At 47.8% G+C, this 21,063-nt stretch overlaps 2 protein-coding genes across 2 annotated transcripts in view; one reads left to right on the top strand and one right to left on the bottom strand.

The window, feature by feature from the left end:
- ZC3H18 (zinc finger CCCH-type containing 18) overlaps nucleotides 1–10,022 on the bottom strand; it is a 30,316-nt gene extending 20,294 nt beyond the window's left edge. Inside the window, 9 exon segments of the mRNA XM_026719749.2 lie at nucleotides 46–326; nucleotides 1,090–1,216; nucleotides 2,138–2,170; nucleotides 3,949–4,106; nucleotides 5,256–5,348; nucleotides 5,802–5,956; nucleotides 6,638–6,722; nucleotides 8,283–8,899; nucleotides 9,840–10,022. Of these exon segments, the coding sequence (XP_026575534.2) occupies nucleotides 46–326; nucleotides 1,090–1,216; nucleotides 2,138–2,170; nucleotides 3,949–4,106; nucleotides 5,256–5,348; nucleotides 5,802–5,956; nucleotides 6,638–6,722; nucleotides 8,283–8,885 (1,535 nt within the window). The 5' untranslated portion in view covers nucleotides 8,886–8,899; nucleotides 9,840–10,022.
- Nucleotides 10,023–18,436: 8,414 nt separating this feature from the next.
- LOC113448957 (thyrotropin-releasing hormone receptor-like) lies at nucleotides 18,437–21,063 on the top strand. Its single transcript, XM_026719820.2, has 3 exons — nucleotides 18,437–18,840; nucleotides 19,573–19,993; nucleotides 20,569–21,063. The coding sequence occupies exons 1-3, from the start codon at nucleotides 18,458–18,460 to the stop codon at nucleotides 20,977–20,979; spliced, it is 1,215 nt and encodes a 404-aa protein (XP_026575605.1). The 5' UTR covers nucleotides 18,437–18,457; the 3' UTR covers nucleotides 20,980–21,063.

Here is a 21,063-nt window from a genome sequence, read left to right as displayed (position 1 = left end):
CGAGTTTGGAGTCCCCTGCACGAGACCATCGAACGCAATCCATACCTGGCTGGCGGTGGGGATCGAGGCTTTGGCTTCTCCTTCTCTTTCTCGCGCTCTTTCTCGCGTTCCCGATCTCGGTCCCGGTGTGGGCGCTCCTTGTCATCTCGCTTGATGCGCTCCCGCTCCCTCTCCCACTCTTCTTTCCGCCTCTGGCGCTCCTTGTCACGCTCCCGTTCCCTTTCACGCTCCCGCTCCCTCTGCCGCCGTTCTCGCTCCCGTTCCCGCTCCCTCTCTCGCTCCCGTTCCCGCTGCCGGTTCTCCCGATCCCTCTCTCGCTCCCTTTCCTGGGGAAAGAAAGAAAGAAAAATCCAGTTTAGAGGCTACCTTTGACCCACAGCAAGTTTTGAATCATGTCACGCCAAGGAAAGTCTTTAGTTGGCTCAACAACACTTAATGACTTCATTCTCTGGATATTTACTCCCAGAGGCCCACCATTAAACCAATAAAATTACAGGTTGCTCTTCACCAAGCTTTGTTCCAATCTCTATGTGTATAAAAGCCACACTTCTTGTTTCTCAAAATTCCTCTAGCAATTTGAGACACGCGAGCAAAAAATACGAGCTAATGGATGGAGAGACGGCAGGTAGTCCTCAACTTACAATAATTCATTTAGTGACCGTTCAGTTACAATGGCGCTGAAAAAAGTGATTTATGACTCTTTTTCACACTTAAGACCACTGCAGGCTCCCTGTGGTCACGTGAACAAAATCCAGACACTTGGCAACTGACTCATAGTTGTGACGGCTGCGGCGTCCCCGACAAGCGAAGTCAGTGGGAAAGCTGGATTTGTTTAACAATTGTGTTGCTAACTTAACAACTGCAGCGATTCACTTAATGAATGTGGCAAGAAAAGCCATAAAAAGGGGATGACGCTCACTTCATGACTATCTTGCTTAGCAGTGCTAGGGATTTGGGGCTCAATTGTAGTCGTAGGTGGCCTATATGTGGCCTATATTGCTACAGCCACATGGGACGTCAAGCTGGAGCCGCTTCAAACAAGCGCCTGAACGAAATAAAGAGGAAGCCCAGCCAGGTGCAGGCGCTTACCTTACTCAGCCTGTAATTGCGGTAGGGGTCTGGATCCGTGTACTGGACCCTGAAGTTCTCATACTGCCCTCCCCGCCAGAAGCGTTCTATATCGTAATCATAGTAGGGATCGGAATATGGGTCGAGCCTGCAGACCAATGAAAGGAACAGAAGAGATCAAATCCCACGTTATTCTCATCAGTGCTTGGCTGCGGGGTCCTATTCAGCCATCACCGCTTGGAAGCAAGAAACATGTTTCCCAGGGGAGGCCCCTTTGCAATATTCATACAAGCACAAAGAGCCACCCCCCCCACCCCCAAAAAATCCAGATTCATGCAAATCATATTAGCTTTTCGACAGCCTCTCTTGCCTCAACCTTTTGGGATTCATCTTTGAAAAACAAGTGGAGGGCCAGAAACGGAAGACGAGGCCCTGGTTAAGGGAAGATTTTATGGGTCAGTAGCTCATGCTTGACTTAGACTAAGAAGGGTGCTGTTAGATTCCTCTATCATCTTATCCATACTATTAGTTCCGACCCCTCTTCTCTGGGGAAAAATGAAGCGGAATTATGAGCAGGCTGCTCAACGCATCATTAGTTACTTGATTAGGACACCATCAATTGGCCCAAGCAAATACTTGAAAACAAGCCTTCCTGGATTACTCCTGAAGTCAGCATAGCGACACAGAATGGCCATAACTTTCTATGAAAACCTGCTCATCGTAATCAGTGACAAACGGCCCCTGACAAATGGAAGGAATTTGGCATAGGTTTTGGGAAAGGTAGGGTTTCTGTTCTGCTCTCTCTCTCTCTCCTTCCTTCTTGGGACGGCTTCAGGAAACGCCACCTATTTTTTGTACTTTATTTAGAAGTCTTGCTATCGCTGTAAATGTTGCCAAGAGGTTGCCACCGCATGGCAACTTCCAAACAGACAGGCATGCCAGCACAAAAGGGCCAGGTGGAAATAAAGAACTCCGCAACCACAGACACTGAGCTAAGATTTCTGAAGAATCGAAAGGAAAGTAACGTTTGGCCTGGTTATGAATGCACGAGCCATGAGGGGTTGCTTACCCATAATTAATGTTCTCTTTGACTTCGGTGTCACTGGTAGTTTTGAGGAAACCGGTGGAGAAAACAGAGTCATGAATGAATTAGCCATAGTCATGTGTTAATCTCAAAGCAAACTGAAATTGTTTCAAAAATAGATTCTTAGGGAAGTGAAATGATGCAAACTGGGAAAAATTTCTAACTGACCAAACTACTTAAGATCTACTTGGCATTTCTGAACACCTTTAAAAAACTATGTTATTTGAAGCAGCCTTTGGTCCAAAGCAGTGAAAACCAATAAATGTGTACAATTTTATAATCTAACATTTGAGAATCAAACAAATGAGCATAAAAGGTAGCCCCCGAAAGATGCTGCACCCCAGTTTTAGAAACAGAGGACTTCCCTCCGGAAGAATAAAGCGATGACACGTTATCCACCCTAGAACATTTCCTATGTGGATCATTTGGGGAGATGATCAATAATAATATTTCAAGAAATGTAAAGGCATGTTTTAGAAGGACAGCCAATTCAGAGTAACCTCCTGAAGTGGAAAACAAAAATATGGACTAGGATCAATGGCCAGAGCAGCTTGAAAATCTGTTTGGTCAACCTGTCCAGGTCTTGAATTAATGACGACAAGTTAAAAGAAAAGGTGCACCTTTGCAGAATTTATTTGCTGTTACTGTGTCACAAGTTAAGAGCAGGAAGAATGCTATTTCTTTCTTTCTTTCTTTATTGAATTTATATTGCTGCCTATTTGCCCAGGGCAACTCAAGGCGGCTTTCAGAATATAAAACCGCATTTAAAACAATAAAATAACAAAAAGAATTAAATAAATTAATATAGCACAATATAACAAAATCACCCCCCAACTGCCCTGGTGACAGCAGATCACACAAGCCATTTAATGGGTTCCATCCTGCTCTGGGCTCCCCAGGCCCAGGTCTTTAGTGCCTTCCAGAAGAGTGCTGGAGTGGGGGCCGTTCTCATCTCTGGGGGACTGAGGTTCCAGAGAGGGAGCCATCACAGAGAAGGCCCTTCTTCTGGGTCCCACCAGGTGTATCTCCTAATTCCGATTCCTGGTGCCAACTTCTGCATTTACATGTAGTGCAACTAAGGATGTGAAGAAGAGCCCAACGGTCCATCATGTCTCTTGTTAAAAGACTTTCCTTGGCTTTATTCTCCTAGGGGGCTTTGTAAAGTGTTCAGAAAAACTGGGATGAGACGGGATCTATGATCCATACACCCCAAACCACTCAAAACCGCCAGAGACACTTAAACCTCCTTCACAAAGCCTTCTCTAAGGAGGCCTTAACTCTTTTAAGGTTAAGTACGATGGACTTCCTGAATGGAAGCCACTGTATTGAAAGATGCTCCAAGAACCACAAGGGGCAGTCAGAGCAAACCCTGCACCTCGGGAGGAGGAGGAGTGGGCTGCAGCAGTGCCCAGTGTGTTCCACATAAGGCACTTGAAGCAGGCAGGCCGGTGGGTGGTTTTCAACCCAACGACTGATGACATGCAGCCATTCCGCTTCTTAGGCGCAGTGCTGCCATCAGGATCCAAGGAGTCGCTTTGGACAGAGTGGTGGGCAGAGCATAAACTGAATCGATAAATAAACGGCTAGGCCGAAGATAAAAACCCGCCAGGCTGTAGGCACACTGGGTTGGGCCCGGCAAACAGCAGTAGCCAAGACAGGATGGGACAACAGAGCAAGGGCCGGCTAACTGCTTGGTCAACAGCGCCCTCTGGTGGGTGGCAGCGGGACTGGAGAGGAAGGCCCCCAAAGAGGCAGCCTTTGGCATGGAGGGGGAAGACGCCAGCAGGCCCCCTTACCTTGAATCCTGCACGTCCCGAGTGATGCGATAGTTCCAGTCTCGTAAAAATTCATTTTCTTTGTCGAATTCGCGCTCGTCTTCCCCAATCGTTACTGTAAACCGTTTTTCTTCGAAATCGGGTTCTTGTTCTTTCCTCATGGTAGCCTTTTTCAGCACCTGGAGGGGGGGGGGAGTGGGCAGGAGCAGTAGTTTCCCCAAAGGGATGACAAAACGGGCCCGGCATCCCTCCCCAGCCTGACACCTCCAGAAGTATTGGAGCAGCGACTCCAGAATTCCCAAATTAGAATTAGAATCTTTTATTGGCCAGGTGTGGTTGGACACCCAAGGAATCTGTCTTTGGTGCAAATGCTCTCAGTGTACATAAAAAGAAAAGAGACATTCGCCAAGAGTCAGGAATCACCAGGTACAACACTTAATCACAGTCATAGGGCACAATAAGCCATCAAATCATACTAGGAAACAGTCCATATAAATCGTAAGGATACAAGCGACCAAGTTACAGTCATACAGTCACAAGTGGGAGGGGATGGGCGATAAGGAGTGATGAGAAGATTAATAGTGATAGTAGTGGAGACTGAGTAAATAGTTGGACAGTGTTGAGGGAATTATTTGTTTAGCAGAGTGATGGCTTTGGGGAAAAACTGTCCTTGTGTCTAGTTGTTCTGGTGTGCAGGGCTCTATAGCGTCGTTTTGAGGGAAGGAGTTGAAACAGTTTATGTCCAGGATGTGAGGGGTCTGAAGATATTTTCACAGCCCTCTTTTTGACTCCTGCAGTATACAGGTCCTCCATGGAAGGCAGGTGGGTAGCCATTGTTTTTCCTGCAGTCCTAATTACTCTCCGGAGTCTGTGTCTATCTTGTTGGGTTGCAGAACCAAACCAGACAGTTACAGAGGTGCAGATGACAGGCTCAATAATCCCTCTGCAGAACTGGATCAGTAGCTCCTTTTGGGCAGTTTGAGCTTTCTGAGTTGGCACATCCAGCATGCCAGCACATCTGGAAGTCCCTGGCTGGGAAAGCTGCTTTGTGTTTTAGAATAACAGGGAATTTTCAGATTAGGAGGCTGAGCACCTGGCCCTTTCTTAAGAACCACCAAGTCTGAATCTTGCTACTTTATGCACAACGCACCTGGAAGTAAACATGCTGTTTTCAAATAGTTGACTTAAACAATTTTGAGGATGGATCTTGAGTACCACTGTTGCAACTTCGGTCACTGAACGGGTGGTTGGTAAGAGAGGACACCGATAAAGGGACTTGTCAGCCCTTCCTTTCCCCTGTTCTGCACAAGAAGCAAGAACAAACTCACCTCCTTCGCGTGTCGGAGGCCCCGTTCCCAGGCACCTTCTGTTGGAGGGTCAGGAGGTGGGGGCGGGAAGATTTCTTCCACACCGGGCCCTCCCTGTTAAGAAAGAGGGCAGGAAGACTTCAGTGAGGCTCGTTTTCACAAAACCATCTTTTACTCCAGAAAAGCTATCAGCTGCTAGGTGATTGGCCTCACTCTCCTCCTAGGCTGCCTACTACTTTGTAAGCAACTAGTGTTTTCTACATGTGCAGCGTGGCTCAGGTGGACTGGACGCTTAGTCCAGAAGAGAAACTACATAAACACTGACGTGTATCCAATCTTGATTCTCTCTGCTCCAATCAGGGTTGCTTGAACAAGACTTCAAGTATCCCAGCTCTTCTAATATTAGACCTATAACATTCTAATGCAAGAACCCCCAAAGCATGTCATGCTTATCACATGGCCAGATGGCCTGGCTCTGCCATCTCCTTCTCCTGTATGTCCTCTGCTCATTATCCAGGGTTTCAGCACCCTCAAATTCAGGCAATAAACACTGATACAATACTGTACCCAAGGGTTGGCTGGCATCAAAGGGTGAGGACCAGGGCCAATAGGAGGGGCACCGTTAGAAGAGAAAGGATCTGGCTTGGTAATCAGGGAGTAGTTTCCTTTGTCATTCACACCAGGATGAATAAATCGGCAGTTTATGCCCCAAGTACAGTTCCCTATGGAGAAATAAGCAAAAGAGTTTTAAAAAAGGCCCAAACAAAACAAACTTCACACAAAGCACAAGGCACCTGTTTGAGAAAGTCTGTCAACGCAACACAACCCCTCTCTTGCCTTGTCTGGTTCTTCAACCACTGAGTTATGTGAAGGAGATTCTTCTGAGCATCGTTTGGTTTACTTAAAGAAATTGTATTCTACACTTCAAATGTTTTCCTTGCACAATGAAGTAAAACAACAACAACAACGATTACTACATACAATAAAACATATTCAAAAATTGAAACTGCAGCACAAACCGTGTGAGAATGCACACCAAAGATTCTTTGAAAAATTGTTGCCACCCAAACAATCAACAATGGCAGCAAAAGGAGGCAGTTGTGTTAAATCCATGTTGACCAAAACAGTTGTGTAATGCTGATAGCTAAACTAAGTTTCTAAATGCTGAGCAGTGTTACTGGATGAGGGTTACTGTCTTTATGCACCATGTTTGGGCTTCTTTAAAGCAATTGAACACTGAGATATTTTGGTGTAATCGTTTTGGTGCAAGGTGACCTCTGACAGCTAGAAACCATCTAAGGAACAGAGGAGAAGCCACAAGATTCTGAAGGCTGGCTGTCCAAGAAACGGAGGTTCCTTGCTGTTGCTCAGGAGGAAGGGACACCATTGGCTTTAATGTGTACCTTTCACAAAAAAACGGCAGGTAAGACGTGGCCTCATTTTTCTGTCATTGGGATCTTTCACCTCTCCCTCCTCCAGGTCATCATCCTGAAAGACACAGAGAGACAGGAACTCAGAAGGCAGAAGTTGCAATGACAACAAACCTTCAACCATGAGAACCGGAGCAAGCCAAGATGAGAAACCAGAGATCAGCCCATGTGAATGGTTATAACAGGACACTCACATTAGATCTTCCCAACTTCTTCTGTTGCTCCTTGCTAGCATTCTTCTAACCTTCTAGGATCAGGCCTTTGAAAGTTGTCAAGCAGTAAGTTGGCATTTTGGTTTCAAGGCCAAGCTGGTCTTCTTTTCTGACTCCTGCCAGAACTCTCCTCAGCCCAACCACTGAGGATTTCTTGCTCTCACCACGCAGGCTTAATTGCAATAACATCAACGTCATCTACCCTTGGAAAGACTCAGCATTCTGAATTCATCTTCAAAAAGGTGAAGCAGCTCTTGCAACATGGGGCAGGATAAGTAAGCATGGATTTGAAATCTAGCACTAAGAAAATGAAATGTTCTTTGCAACAACTTTCTAAATTAATACTGGAGTCCTCAGGTAATAAAATGCTGATGCCATTTCTCCAGAATCCAAGAATTTACCTCAGAATCTTCCCTCCGTTTGCTCTCACACCCAGCCCCTGCAACAACCAACGATGTCAATCAAAGTCATGCTTTCCTTGAGCACTTTCAGAGGGAATTACACCGTAAGAAGAAACTTTCTGACTTCTAAACAAGCTGATATATCTAACATATATATTAACTATCATCTGGCAGGAAAAGGTGTGGTTCGGAGCCTCTCCCTTGTTTCAGCTCATCTGCACTCGGCTTCCTTGTCGTGTCCAGCTTCAAGGATTCATCACAACAGGTCTTCCTCTCTTCTCCTGGGCGGAACACAATTGCTGCTTTGCAGCCTCAGATGTTCTCGGGGTGTCTACAGGGCTCTTAGGCCACCCCTTTCCAATCCAGACCAAGGACACTTGCCAAGCTGGATGTCTATGAAATTAAAGATCGTTCCACGGCCCTCAAAGGCTGAGCTTGGCCAGTACAGCGATATAAAATGAGGCTAAGATTCAGCAACTGCTCCCAGGATTCTGCATGCAAACGTTGCTAAATGCCAAAGAACTAGAGCAGCTTCCCAATTCTTGGCAATGGTCATACTTTGGAAAGTTTGGCAGTTGAAACCTATGCACCCAGTTTTAGAGAATTAAACACCGCCCCCAACCTTTGGCTCCGCTTGTTCTGAAGCATTTGAGGTTTATAACAACTAAAGGGCTTTTCCGAGAAATGAGGTCAATAACACAACCTCACACAACAGATTTTCATAACCCAAACTGATCAGCAAGTTTCTGCACAGAAGCGATGCAAGTCCATCACTATTGTGTTCAAACACTTACGACTTAAATAATGAAATGGCTAGATTACCCGGCAATGCTGTGCTTTTGGAATAAGCTGATTTAATGCACACCGAGTTCCCACTTGAGAAAACAGCCCTTTACTGACCTTTCTGTATTACAAAGGGCTGTGGGGACCTGCTTTCTCCAAGAGACACTCTTGGGGGGGAGGAAGGGGGGGAATCCTGAGACTGCAGAAGGGAGCTGAACTTACATCAATCTCGCCATCATCGATTTCTCCATCTTCTTCCTTCTTCTTCTCCTTGGGAGGCTCCTGCTCATCCTTCTCACTGTTGCTTTTGGGGGTGGGCTGTTTTTCATTTCCCAGAGGCTCGTCTCCCTTTTCTTCTTCCTCTTCCTCCTCCTCCTCCCCCACAGCCTTGTCAGCCTCATCGTCCACAGGAACGGCGCTGGGCTCCTCGGGAACCTCCTCATCATAGTCCAGTTCATGCTCATCCAGTTCTCGAATGACCGAGGAGGCTTCATCCCCCAGGTCATTTGCCCCGTCTTCTGCTTGCTCAACACGCAGGGAGGACTTGAGCGGTTGGCTTTGATCGTTACGATCAGAGTCCGGAGACTTGGTTTCACTTAAACGCTCCTCTTCCTCTGAGGGAAGGCCCTCCTCCTCCCCATGGCTCAATGTTCTAGTTACCCCATCTGCACCTTTCCCCAAACAGGCACCCTGTCCTTCCTCCCCATCCTGCTCTGAACTACTCCCTTTCAGGATTTCGTCATCAGAGGGCTGGTGGTCATCCTCCTCTTCGTCTTTCTCACTGGGAGAGCGGGGGTTTTGCTCAAGTGTTTCAGAAACATCCATCAGGACCCACTAGTCTATAAAAGAGAAAAAGCTCAGATTAAAAAAAAAGGACAAAAATGGATTCATAGCTGCTTCTTAACTAGAGATTGTTAAGCTGTCATGTCAACATTTTTCGCTTGCAATGCACTTCACCATCCCATATTTAAATGCTGGCCCACAAAAGGAAAAGAGTGTGGATGAGACTCTCTAAGGAGAGCTGTTTTGTAACATCGGAAGGCCGAAGTAAGTCAAAAACATTCATTGGCAATTGTTTCCTGACAAGATTTTAAATATTTAACAGAAATTGTCCCTTTCTGACCACAAGTGACACAACCTGTCTATAAAGTAGCCCATCCAAACTTAAAAGCATCAAGAGGGAGTCAGACATTCCCCTCCTGCAGCCAAGTTAAGAATGCACCCCATCACAAGCAGGGGATGATGGGCTAGAATCCCACAGGCCTTGGAAGAGACCAGTCCCAGCATCGCCCACCCACTTCCCAGGCCTGCCAAAACACGGATCCCCCAACCCAGCCGAGGGAGGAGGTCCCCCACTTCGGCCAAGGGTGATGGGAGCGTGCGGCCCCAGCCTGGGCAAAGGTTGCCCCTGGGCTGCATCCAGCCCTCCCCGACCCTCGCCTTCGGCGGGATCGCAGCGAGCCCCGAGCCCATCCGGCCTGGCGGGCTGCACAGGATGGGAGTTGTAGTCCGGCGCCTGTGGAGGCGGTCGTAATGCCGCCCGCGGGTGCCCTCGAGGTCATCGTCTCCACGCCCCAGAAGATCGCTCTGAGGGCGGCGTGGCGTGGCGGAGGCCGCAGCCCGCTCGTTCGCCCGGGGCTCGGGCGTCAGGCTGGGCCTCCCCGGAGGAGCAGCGGAGCGACATCCAGTGACGCCCCCGGCGCCTTCCCCTGAAGGCTCGCTGTCGGCCCCGGCATCCCCGGCCCCCGCGGCCCGTAAGCGGGGCCCGCCGCTCCTCACCTTGCCGAGCGGGAGGGGGTCGGGGGAGGGAGCGGGAAGCGGCTCCGGGAAAGCGGCGGGGCGCGCGACAAGGCCTCTACTGGCGGCAGAGCTGGGCGGCCATGGCGTGACGTCATGCACGCGCGACGCCGCCAGCGGCGGCGGCGACGGCCTTCCCCCCTACTCAGCGCGCCTGCGCCGCCCGGGCAGCGCGAGGCCAACGAGGAGCGGGCGGGGCCGAGTGGCTCCAAGGAAAAGTGACAGCCGGGCATAGCCCCGCCCCTTAGAAGCCCCGCTTAGCTAATCGGGAGAGACGGAAGGAGGGAGAGCGACCGGGCGCCTGCGCACTCCGGTCTCGCTTCCCGACCGCCGGAGAGACTGGCGGGCGAGGCTCCTTGTCGGCTGGGAGGGATGGGCTTTGTAGTCCGCTGGGTGTGGGACGATGGGCTTACTGGTGCGACAGATTTTTGCAACTTGAAGCCTGATGGACTCAACTCCCAGAATTCTTTGCTGGCTGGGGAATTCTGGGAGTTGAAGTCCACCAACTTCAGGTTTGTTTATTTAAATATTTATTTAAATAATTAATTATTTAATTCAATAATATTGCCAACTATTTGCCCATGGCGAGTCAAGGCGGCTTACACAATGTAAAACCATATTTAAAACAAAATATAAAAATAAAAAACAATAAAAACTAACAAAAAGAATCAAATAAACTAATAAAGCTTACTGAACCTTACCGTGTTTTACCGCCTATTGTTCAAGTGTTGATCACCTTGATTAGTTGTGGCTGCCCAGCGTGGTTTTAATGTTTCAAACGCTGATTTTGTTGGAAGTGCTGATAAAATAAATGTACGTTTCCTTTTATTGACCATTTACATTCTTAGGAGTAGTTGTCGTAGAGGCTCCAGTATGCTGCTTTGCCCGGGGCCCATGATGCCGTTAAGCCGGCCCTGCCCTCGCCCTGAAGCAGCTCTGCTCTTGGGCGTCAGGAGGGGACAGGAGCTTTGGCTTCGCTGCAGCAGCTCCGACCTGCCGTGGGACAACGATGCCCATGCTCCACAACCCGCTTGTTCCTGAAAAGGGCTGAATTAGTAATAGCAACAGCCCTTAGAACAAGGGTCTTCAAACTTGGCAAGTTTAAGAGTTGTGGACTTCAATTCCCAGGATTCCTGAGCTAACATGACTGGAGGAGGAATTCTGGGAGCTGAAATCCACAAATCTTAAAGCTGTCGAGTTTGAGGACCCCTGTCTTGGACTTCTATACCGCTTCATAGTGCTTTTACAGCCCTCTCTAAACACTTTACAGAGTCAGCCTCTTGTCCCCCAACAATCCAGGTCCTCCTCATTTTACCTACCTGGGAAGGATGGATGGGAGGTTGGAGTCAACCTTGCTGTGTTCCTGGACCCAGAATCCTCTGCCCTTAGGACCCCCTCCAGGGCCAGAGCTGGGATCCCAGATTCACAAGTCGTGACCCGATTCCTTTAGTGGCCACAGCTGGAACCTGGTGGAGGCGAGGAATCGGGGTAACCCCACCACCAGTGTCTTTGCTCGGGGCCCAGAGGGTCTTTGCTCCCTGCTGGGTTTCCACCTGGCTCTCGGCATCCTCCCCACTTTCCCCCCATGGGCCAAGCGGAGCCCTTTCCGGATGTGTCAAAACACAGATTCCCACCCCCCGCGACCCTGGCCAAAAGAAAGCAGAAGAATCAACCCAGGACCAGCACGTCCCGCCATCAACATTTGCCTTTAAAGGATATTTAAAACAATAATGGAGTTTTATTCCAGCATTTCTGATGTTCCTTCCTAAGCTTCTCTGCATATAAAGAAACTCGGCAATCCGGCACTATTTGGTGGTTATGCAATTCAACAGAAGAGGGAGCTCAGACCCAGCAGTGCCGGCCAGTTGCAGAGTTAATGCACAAAAACCCTTCCCTATTCTGGACAATCCGGTGGCGGAAATGTTTGCTGTAGAAAGCCCCATAAAAGAAAGAACATTTCTTCTGTGGGGGTATTGAGGAGACCAGTTTGCTACAGAGATTCCTCTGGAAGAAGCATCAGCCATAAAAATGGTGGCGGTAGGCCTCAGTAAAGGCATAGCCCACTCGCTATTCATTCCTAGCCTATTAATTTCAATTCAGTTCTTTTTATAAATAACTCAAGGCAGTGAACATACTTAATACTTCTTCCTCCTCCCCCTGTCTTCCCCACAGGAACCTTGTGAGGTAGGTTGGGTTGAGGGAGAGGGACTGGCCCAAAGTCACCCAGCCAGCTTTCATGGCTAAGGCAAGACTAGAACTCACCGCTTCTTGGTGTCTAACCTGGTGCCTTAACCACTAGGCCAGGCAACCATTTGCTGGCATTTGGCATTCTTTAAACACCTTGGGGGATCAAAGAAACACCTGGAGGCATGAGAGCAAGATCCCAAGCCTTAAATCTACCCGTTAATGGTGTTTGTAATAAGTTACAAAGCCTGTTTTCTGAAAATCCTACAATGCACCCTTTCTTTAGACAAAATATAGAAAGACAATGCTTAGTTGAAGCGAAACATGTTTTGAGGTCAACCTGTGGCTTGTGTTGGTTACCCAAACATGAATCCAATGACCATCAAACTACAATGTGCCACTTGATTGATGGTGAATATCTAAGTATCTATAAATATGAGAATCTATATTAATATATATCTATATTAAGATTGTGGCCTTATAGAGAGATTCCTGGAAGTAAAACTCCATAAACCCAATGAAATTAATTTCAGAATGAGTTTCCTATAACCCTGACCTTTCCCCCAAGTATAAAATGTTTAGTAACACTTACTTGTTGTTTGCCCTTTTGAAAAAGTAGATTTTCTAATTCTTGCAAATCTTCTAAGGCAAGTTCTAGTTCCCTCCCCCCTCATCGAAAAAGAATGTACCGTACAATATGGGAGCACTGGTATCTTCAAACTGAAGCCACAAATCAAAGATGGCCCGCTGCAGGCCTCCTCATGAAATGAACAGAAGCTGAAATCAATTATTTTAAAGGGAAAAATTCATAATACATTAAAGGAAGAGTTCCAATGTTGCTGGGTTTGAGTTGGAGTTCCTGTGGCTTTTGTTTCATTGGCCTGAAGGGAAGAACATGAGCTGAACGCATGCTTAGGGTTTCTTTCATGAAATGTATAGAGAGAGAGTGAAATTCTGCATTGGGTGACAGGGAGATACTTTTGAGGAGCCTGAAAAGAATGCTGATAGCATCTCAGTTTTGGAAGACAATACCTTACTGCGATTTTCACTGGGTTCTTTGAATTTCAGCCTTCCAGCTGACAGCAGGAAAGATACCAGTTGCAAGACCCGAAAATGCTTCTTAATTTAGATACTCCATCTCCCCACCCAGTAGGTTTATTTGTTAAAGTTATTTGCCACCCACCTTATTTGGAATGTTCAGGTAAGAGATATGGAATAGGTTAAGTCTGGTGAACATGAGACGGCGAGGGAGAGCCGTTTGCCAGCTCCAGATGGTCTTAGTTGGTTTGTTTGAGAGTGATAGTGGAACACTCATTTCCTTGAGCCAAAACCTGTCGATATTTGGAACAAGGAAAGCACAAAGATGAATCATTTTCAAATTAGGCAGGTCATCCCTTTCATATCCATCCATCCATCCATCCATCCATCCATCCATCCATCCATCCATCCCTCTTATTAAGTGAGAGAGGGAGAGAGAGATAATTTAATATGATTCCCCTTAAAACCTTCTCTCTAACTCGCTCAGAACTAATCTTTTTCATTGGGCCAAAAGTCACTTGTGATAGCAAAACGGGCAGCCTATAGATTTAACAAACCGAACACATAAATACATATATCCCACCCAGATGGAACCATTTACTAAGACGAAAGAAGCGGGGACAAAAAATTAGCTTCCTAAGACAGAGTTCCAGGATCCTTTAGGTAGCAAGATTCAGGTGTGGGCATCATGCCCAGCACTAAGAAGAACCTTGCAAAAGTCTGAGAGAAGCAGACATTTCCAACATCAGTGGTTACTGGCCTCTTTCAGCACCTTCCTTCATGGACAGCGCCATCGTTGGCATTCCCTGCCCGCTATGGTCTCTGGAAGATGGCTGCCCCCTGCCTCCCACCTCACAGGGACATTTAAAGAATGAAAAAAGTAAAAACCGAGGAACTCCTTCAACTGTGGCTTCAAAAGCGTGATCTGAAAGTACTCCCTTTGAGGAAGAAGATTAGAAATTCTGGAATACTTGGCTCACTGTTAAGAGCAACAAGCCCTACCCAGCATTACATATAAAGATGTATTCTGAATGCACAGAATGAAAGACTGTTGAATTTATCAATAAAGGAGAATATTTGTAGCTCAGGGTTGGACTGAGGGGCCCCTGGTGCTCTCCGTTTGAAAACAACTGAGCTTGCAGGGCACCAAGTACCTCTCTGTTGAATTTCCCAAGGACTTCAACACTTTTAACCAAAGGACCGACCGACTGGCATACAGTGGTATCATTAGGAACTATGTTCTAACTGTCCCTTCAACACAGTCTAGAGGTGGACTCTGAGTGGAATGGGACATGACCTAAAATTATTTTCAGGGCCTGAAAAGAGTTTTAAAGGTCTTAAGCATTAGGTCTTAAAGAATTTCAATGAGCTTTATCAAGTGAAAGTTTAAATATTTCAAGATAACTTGTTGTGTTTAATATAGGAATTTTATATAATGTTAACAGTATTACTTTTCATATTAAATGATATATACAAATATTGCCAATAATCATACTGCATCAGTTCCATTCAAATGATTGAGCTCCATTCATTTAAAACCAAGTTAGTGTGTGTGATCGTCCTTCTGAAAGTATACTCAGAAGTAATACGTTTTCCATCTATAATTAAATCTCCAGTTCTAGAAAATCTTCTATCTTCCCATTTCTTGAACTGAATAAATTTATCCTCTTGCTTCAGAAGGGAAATGATAAAAAAAGGAACAAGGTGATCAGGAGGCAAAAGTTGCTTCCACATTTTAAAGTAAGTTTTAAATATGGATTTGAGATAGTACTGTAGATATTAATTTCTTAGTGTCAAGGAGGAATTGCACCACCTGAACTGAGGGAGACCTGTGGGCTAACTCGGTTTGGTCCATCAACCCAGATTGTTCACACTCAGTTGCTTTGGAAGAGCCACAGCACGATCATTTTTGTTCCTCCACTTTATTTATATTGTGTGTGCAACAAAAAGTGAATTCACATAAAAAGACTAAGTGTTCACTTCATTTCTGAGGCTCAAAACAAATTCCCAGGCTGAGAATCTAGCAAGCGATGAAAGTTTACACCAGGCATCCTTGCTGCTTTAATGCTTGGGTTCGTACATGAGACAACCAATATCTGTTGACTAAACCACAATTATCTGGGATTCTAAAACAATTTGCAAGCCATATGTCATCATTAAAAGGCCAGGATGGCTGCATTCAGACATGCTAAACCTAAGCCAAATAAGCCCCCAGGAATCAGGAATTACTACGCCAAGCCAAGCAGATGGCAAATCACATCATGGCTTAATCAAATGAGTGCACCCTGCCGGCATTCTCCGCATTTGGTTCCAGTTTGCAAATTTGTACGTCCCGGGGAGGAAGGTGGGGGTGGGGGAACTCCCTAAGGACGATGCTGAACCCCACACATTTCACCATGGAAGGAAACAGGGGGCCCCTTTTCCTCAGTTTGCAAAATTCACCAGTGGGGGCAAAATTCTGCATTTAAGGAGGGATCAAAATCCAGGCATTTCTCCATATGCCTCACTCAGCGACACCCCCCCTAAAACATCCTCTGTCTAGTCAGGCAATGTAGGCACGCAAACCCAGCAGCAAAACGCTGGCATAGCTTTGATTTGCTGCCCGCTGTCTGACTGCACTTCTCCGCAAGTTTGTGTGTGTGTGCGGGTGTTGGTTTTCGCAGGCAGCGAGAGGGTCTCTCCGCTTACAGGTTAGTCTGTGGAGGGGGCTGGATCAGCTGATGGGCAGCCTCCGGCATCCCTGAGCGGAACCAGCCCCCCCCCCCCCAGCAGCACAGAGGAGCAGGAGGCAGCTGCTGTTAAGAGGCAGCTTTCTGGGCGCTGCTGCTTCTCCCCCAAAGTGAGCTTGAGGCTGGTGGGGGGAGGGGGGGTCACCCGTGTCTTCCCTGAATGGTTGTGGAGGAGGCTCAGAAGGGGATGCGTGAGAAAGGCCAGTTTTCGGCAGGAAAAGTTTGCGGGTGGCAGAAGGTAGGTGTGTGTGTGTGTGTGTGTGTGCATGTGCGTGTGTGTACATGTGTGTTTTGTATTTGTGTGTATGTGTGTGTGAATGGTTGCAAAAGGAGGATATGAAGGCATCCCTTTGCGGAGAGGGTGAGTATCATCTATCTGCCTGCCTCAGAAGACTACAAAGTCCATGACCCACTCTTCTCAAGACCCAGAAGATTCTGGAGTCGGATCAGGGTCAAAAAAGCTGGGGCGGGGGAGGGTGAAATTCTTGGTCCTTGTTGAGGAGGGGAGGCAAAGAGATTTCAGGGGATCAACCAGATCCCCAAGCATTCAACCAAGCCATCTGTTGGGCAGAATAGCTTGGACAAAATGGTGAGCCTTGGCCGCTTGGAACCCTGGTGGGATCCGTTTCTCCTCGCAAAGCTCCCCTTTTCAGACACCGGGCGATCTGCCGTCTCCTTAGGGAGGCTGCTGGCTGAATAAAGTTTCACTTTTTTATTTTAAATTTTCAACCCAGCCCAGCCATTTTGCAGGCTCTCTTCGTTATCCCATCTTTCTCCATCAGTTGCCTGCTAAACATTGCAGAGCACCGTGGCCATCATCCCCGACTAGGAAGAAACCTCTGTTGTATGGAGTGTAAGAGATGGGCAGCGTAGTCCCGACTTTAGAGGCTTGGGCAAGCTAGGTTGGTCTGCTCTGCCCCCTCCCTTCAGGAAGAAAAAAAAAGTGGCGGGGGGAGAAAAGGAGCTTTAGGGAGAGCAGAGCTTTGGGGCAGGTTTGTCAAATAGGCTTCATGGGGCTAAAATGCTTGGCAGTCGCTGTGTGGGCTTCCATCCGCTTCTGCAGCTACTGGATTTAGGACAGGAAAGCCATCAAACGTGAAACTAGATGCGTGTTCACTCTTCCTTGATTCTGTCAGTGGTGATGACTTCCAAAACCTCGCCCCGATTAGACACAGGGACAGTTCCCTACCCCGACCTCAGTGCCAAGTCTCACAGTTCTGTCTAATGTCTATGCTTATTAATCCACTTAGGGTGGCTGTAGTGTTGTTATTTCTCCTTATCTTCTTTACTTCCCTCTGTTGTTGGGTTGAGGATGACAGTGATGGTGATGCTTCGCCACACCGTCAGCCAGAGGTTCAGTCTGGGTTTGGCATTTTTGTCCACCTATCGAGTCCTTCCCACAGACACGGGATAGGCAGATGTGGCTGTTTGATGGTGTTACAGAATCTCGTCGCAGGATGGACGCTGTTCTAGGAAAAGCTGCCTTTTGCGATCGACCTACGGTGAATTTGTCAATCAGTGTTGATGGCATTCCAGTGGTGCTCCAGTTGTTCTTATTACTGCCTCTGTTGTTTTGCATGGACGTTGAGTACTTCTGTACTGGAGACAAATTCCTTGTGTATCTTAGTCACACTTGGCCAAATGAAGTGTTCAATTCAATTTAATTTGATTCAGTTCAGTTCAGTTTGGGTTCATAAAATATTCCAATACATCCGCAAAGATGCAGCTACTACTGTCGGTGGGGGGCGGTGGGGGGCGGGGGGGGGGGGACGGACAGGGGTGAAATCTGTTCTTCCTGCTTTTCTTGAAATGACCAGCCTGTCAGTGGAAGGCCACCCTGGGGTTTCCAGCTGCCTGAAACTTGTGGGGTTTTGCACATTGATTTTGGGGGTGCTGGAAGGTAGCCATAAAATGAGGGTTATGATCAAAAGACAGGAGCCCTCCCGCCTTCAAATTTCTCTTACACACCCGCTCTTTGACACTCACACACAGCGCAAGGATGTGGGTGTCTAATAAGAGCTGTCAATGATTGAATGCTTCCAAATTGGTCAATTATTTCAATTTAAATGGATTAATCCAATCATTAGCCAATTACTTTAAATGCTTGAATCCCCTGCAAAAAAAAGAAAGAAAGAAAAAGGAAAGGAAGGAAGGGCTGAGGAATGTGGATGAGGACACTTCAGTGCCAAGCTTTCCTTCCCTACAGAAATAATTTCATGGGAACCTGGAAGATCTAGATTCTGGAAGGACAAAGGGGCCAGAAGGGGCCACGACCTGTGGCCCCCAGGTGTTCCTAGAGCCACAAAGGAAGGATGTTGGGAATGAACGATTAGCACCATTGGGAGAACTACATGTCTGTCACCTCTGTTTTAGGTGATTTTTGAAAACATTGTTGTTTGAATTTGTTGCTAACATTTGAGAGCATTCTGAAGCCCTTTGTGACTGAGGACAGGCGGAGATGACATTGTACTTGTGGGCTCCTCTAACATCTGCTCAACAGCACACACACACACACACACGGACTTCCCTGTTTGGCCAATGGAGACCTCTGATGGTCTCAATGGGAGAGGAGAGCCCTTGTTTCATGAAAAAAAAACCTGCTCCTTTTTTTTTTACCACCCCAGGCAGAGTCTTGCTCCAACCTTGGCCATGGAGAACCGCAGCAGCAGCAAAGTAGACACCCCCACCAACATTTCCTTGGGGGTTGGAGGTCTCCCATTCAGCATCTTTGAATACAAGACCATCTCCGTCTTCCTGGTGCTCACCATATGTGGAGTGGGCATTATTGGCAATACCATGGTGGTCACTGTGGTTCTGACCACCCGCGACATGAGGACTCCGACCAACTGCTACTTGGTTAGCTTGGCTGTGGCTGATCTGATCGTTCTGGTGGCTGCCGGCCTGCCCAACATCTCTGACAGTCTGGCGGGAACATGGATCTATGGATTTGCTGGGTGCCTTGGCATCACCTACTTCCAGTACCTGGGCATCAATGCATCCTCCTGGTTTATCACAGCTTTCACTGTGGAAAGGTAAAGGTAGACTTCAGTAAATCACCTTGTCCTCTATCTGGCATCCTTCAGATGAGATGGTCCTCAGAATTTCAGCCAGCAAGGCTCAAGGCTGGGAGTCTGGGAGTTGTAGAGATATAACCAACTAGGAGTTGTCAGGCTAGCTGTCTGGAGTGTGTACAAGGAAGGGTGGGGGGAAAACATTCATTGTCCTTCAGACACAAGTTAACCCATGGGATAGAATGAACTTATGCAACAGTTACATTGATCTGTTGATTCTTCTAGATCAATAGTCACTAAATACCTTTGGTTACGGCCTTCAAAGGATCGTAAGATCTTCATTCTCTTAGATCCATCTTCTTCAGCTTAGGTTGACTACAACTCCCAGACTTCCTAGTTTGAAGAAAGCCTCTGTTCTGCTTGGCAACGGTTTACTTGGGTCTCTGGGAGCTTTTCCATCACCTGTATCTGCTCCTTCTACCTGAAAATTAAACAAGGGACCTTCTGAAGGCCAGGTAGAAACTCTGTTCTGGGCTATAAATGATGCTCCCTGAATGTGTTTGTGCAAAGGGCTACACAAGAGAGAGCATCCTTCACAAGATGCCACTCAGTGGCTCCTTCTGCACCAGGCAGGAAGTGACCCAGACAAAGGAGACCAGCAGGAAAGTTCTTGGTGACTCTTCCTCCCCTGTTGCCTTGCAGGTTGCCTCCTTTCTTACACCCCTCTCTCTTCTTCCTTCCTCTCTTTCCCAGATATATTGCCATCTGCCACCCAATGAAGGCGCAGACAATGTGCACCGTGTCTCGAGCCAAGCGCATCATTGCATTCGTCTGGATCCTCACCTCGGTCTATTGCATGCTCTGGTTCTTCCTGGTGGACGTGGCTGCTAACAACAGCCAGCAGCTGGAGTGTGGCTACAAGGTTTCCCGCAACCTTTACCTGCCCATCTACCTGCTCGACTTTGCCCTCTTCTTCATCACCCCGCTTCTGGTCACCACTGTGCTCTATGGCCTCATTGGAAAAGTCCTCCTCCAGAGCCGTGCCCTGCACCACGCCACTGCCCAAGGGGAGTGCTGGAGAGAGCGAAGCAACCAGGAGAAAGACGCCACCGAGGTTGGCCTGAGCAGAGCTGAAAGCTCAAGAACCAGAGTGCCCGTCTCTTCCAGGAAGCAGGTGGGCAGACATGGTTGAGTTTCCAGGGTCCATTTGGGGCAGAGCGGGAAAAACCCACTGCAACCAGTCAGGAAGGTTTGTGATGTTCATCCTGTAAGTCAGAGTTTCTCAACCGTGACTATTTTAAGACACGTGGACTTCAACTCCCAGAATTCCCCTATCAGCCTGGCTGGCTGGAGAATTCTGGGAATTGAAGTCCACACATCTTAAGGCTGCCAAGGTTGAGAACCACTGTTGCACCTGTAATAAGAGGTAGCACTTGAGAAGGCCACCTCCATGCGGGGGGTCCTTTCACCCTCACCATTTGTAGATGTCCTTGCAAACATAAAGCACCTGTCATTCCTCTTGAGTACAACTGAGTAAGCTGAAGTATTAGCCAATTTCTACTCAGGTCTCCTTGGCCCTCTGGGAATAGCTATCGCTGGACAGATGCTACCCAATGCTGTGGCCAAAGGCCCCATTGCATTGGTCTTAAACTTCAAAGCTTGACATGCCAACCTTCCCTCATGGCTGGTCTTGGAAGGCTGTGTCTCATCTCCACTGAAGCCCCCCTGAGCTCTTTTTTTCTCCTCCAGGTCACCAAGATGCTGGCAGTGGTGGTGGCCCTCTTTGCCCTGCTCTGGATGCCCTACAGGACCCTGGTTCTGGTGAACTCCTTTGTGGAGCACCCCTACCTGGACCGCTGGTTTGTCCTCTTCTGCAGGATCTGCATCTACACCAACAGCGCCATCAACCCCATCATCTACAACCTCATGTCCCAGAAGTTCCGTCTGGCCTTCATGAGGCTTTGCAAATACCGGGAGGAGGGACTTCAGCGGCAGCGTAGCTTTTACACAGCCCCGGGCAATGACAGCACCGGGAAAGCCGGTCCCATTGGCCAGCAGGCCAGCCACAAAGCGAAGGGGCCGGTTGGGGTCCCCAGAGCAGAGGCTGAGCAACAGATCCTGAGCCAGAAAGAGAAGGAGATGCAGTTTAGCCTGCTCTGAAGGCTCCAAGGCCCCGCCTTTCTATTTGGCTACACCAGAAACTGACTTCATCTCGCCCAGCACAAGTGGGTGCCTTTGAGGAAC

Source organism: Pseudonaja textilis, chromosome 11 (genome assembly GCF_049901715.1).
Source record: "Pseudonaja textilis isolate UNSWEBS1 chromosome 11, rPseTex1.2, whole genome shotgun sequence".
In the NCBI taxonomy this organism is placed as follows: domain Eukaryota; kingdom Metazoa; phylum Chordata; class Lepidosauria; order Squamata; family Elapidae; genus Pseudonaja; species Pseudonaja textilis.
The sequence above is the reverse complement of the archived record's forward strand: the minus strand, read 5'-3'. Positions and strand labels throughout refer to the sequence as shown.

Coding starts and splice junctions, on each gene's coding strand:
- LOC113448957 (XM_026719820.2), top strand. CDS start 18,458: ATGGAGAACCGCAGCAGCAGCAAAGTAGACACCCCCACCAACATTTCC. Junction 18,841..19,572: donor ACAGCTTTCACTGTGGAAAG/GTAAAGGTAGAC, acceptor TCTCTTTCCCAG/ATATATTGCCATCTGCCACC. Junction 19,994..20,568: donor CCGTCTCTTCCAGGAAGCAG/GTGGGCAGACAT, acceptor TTTCTCCTCCAG/GTCACCAAGATGCTGGCAGT.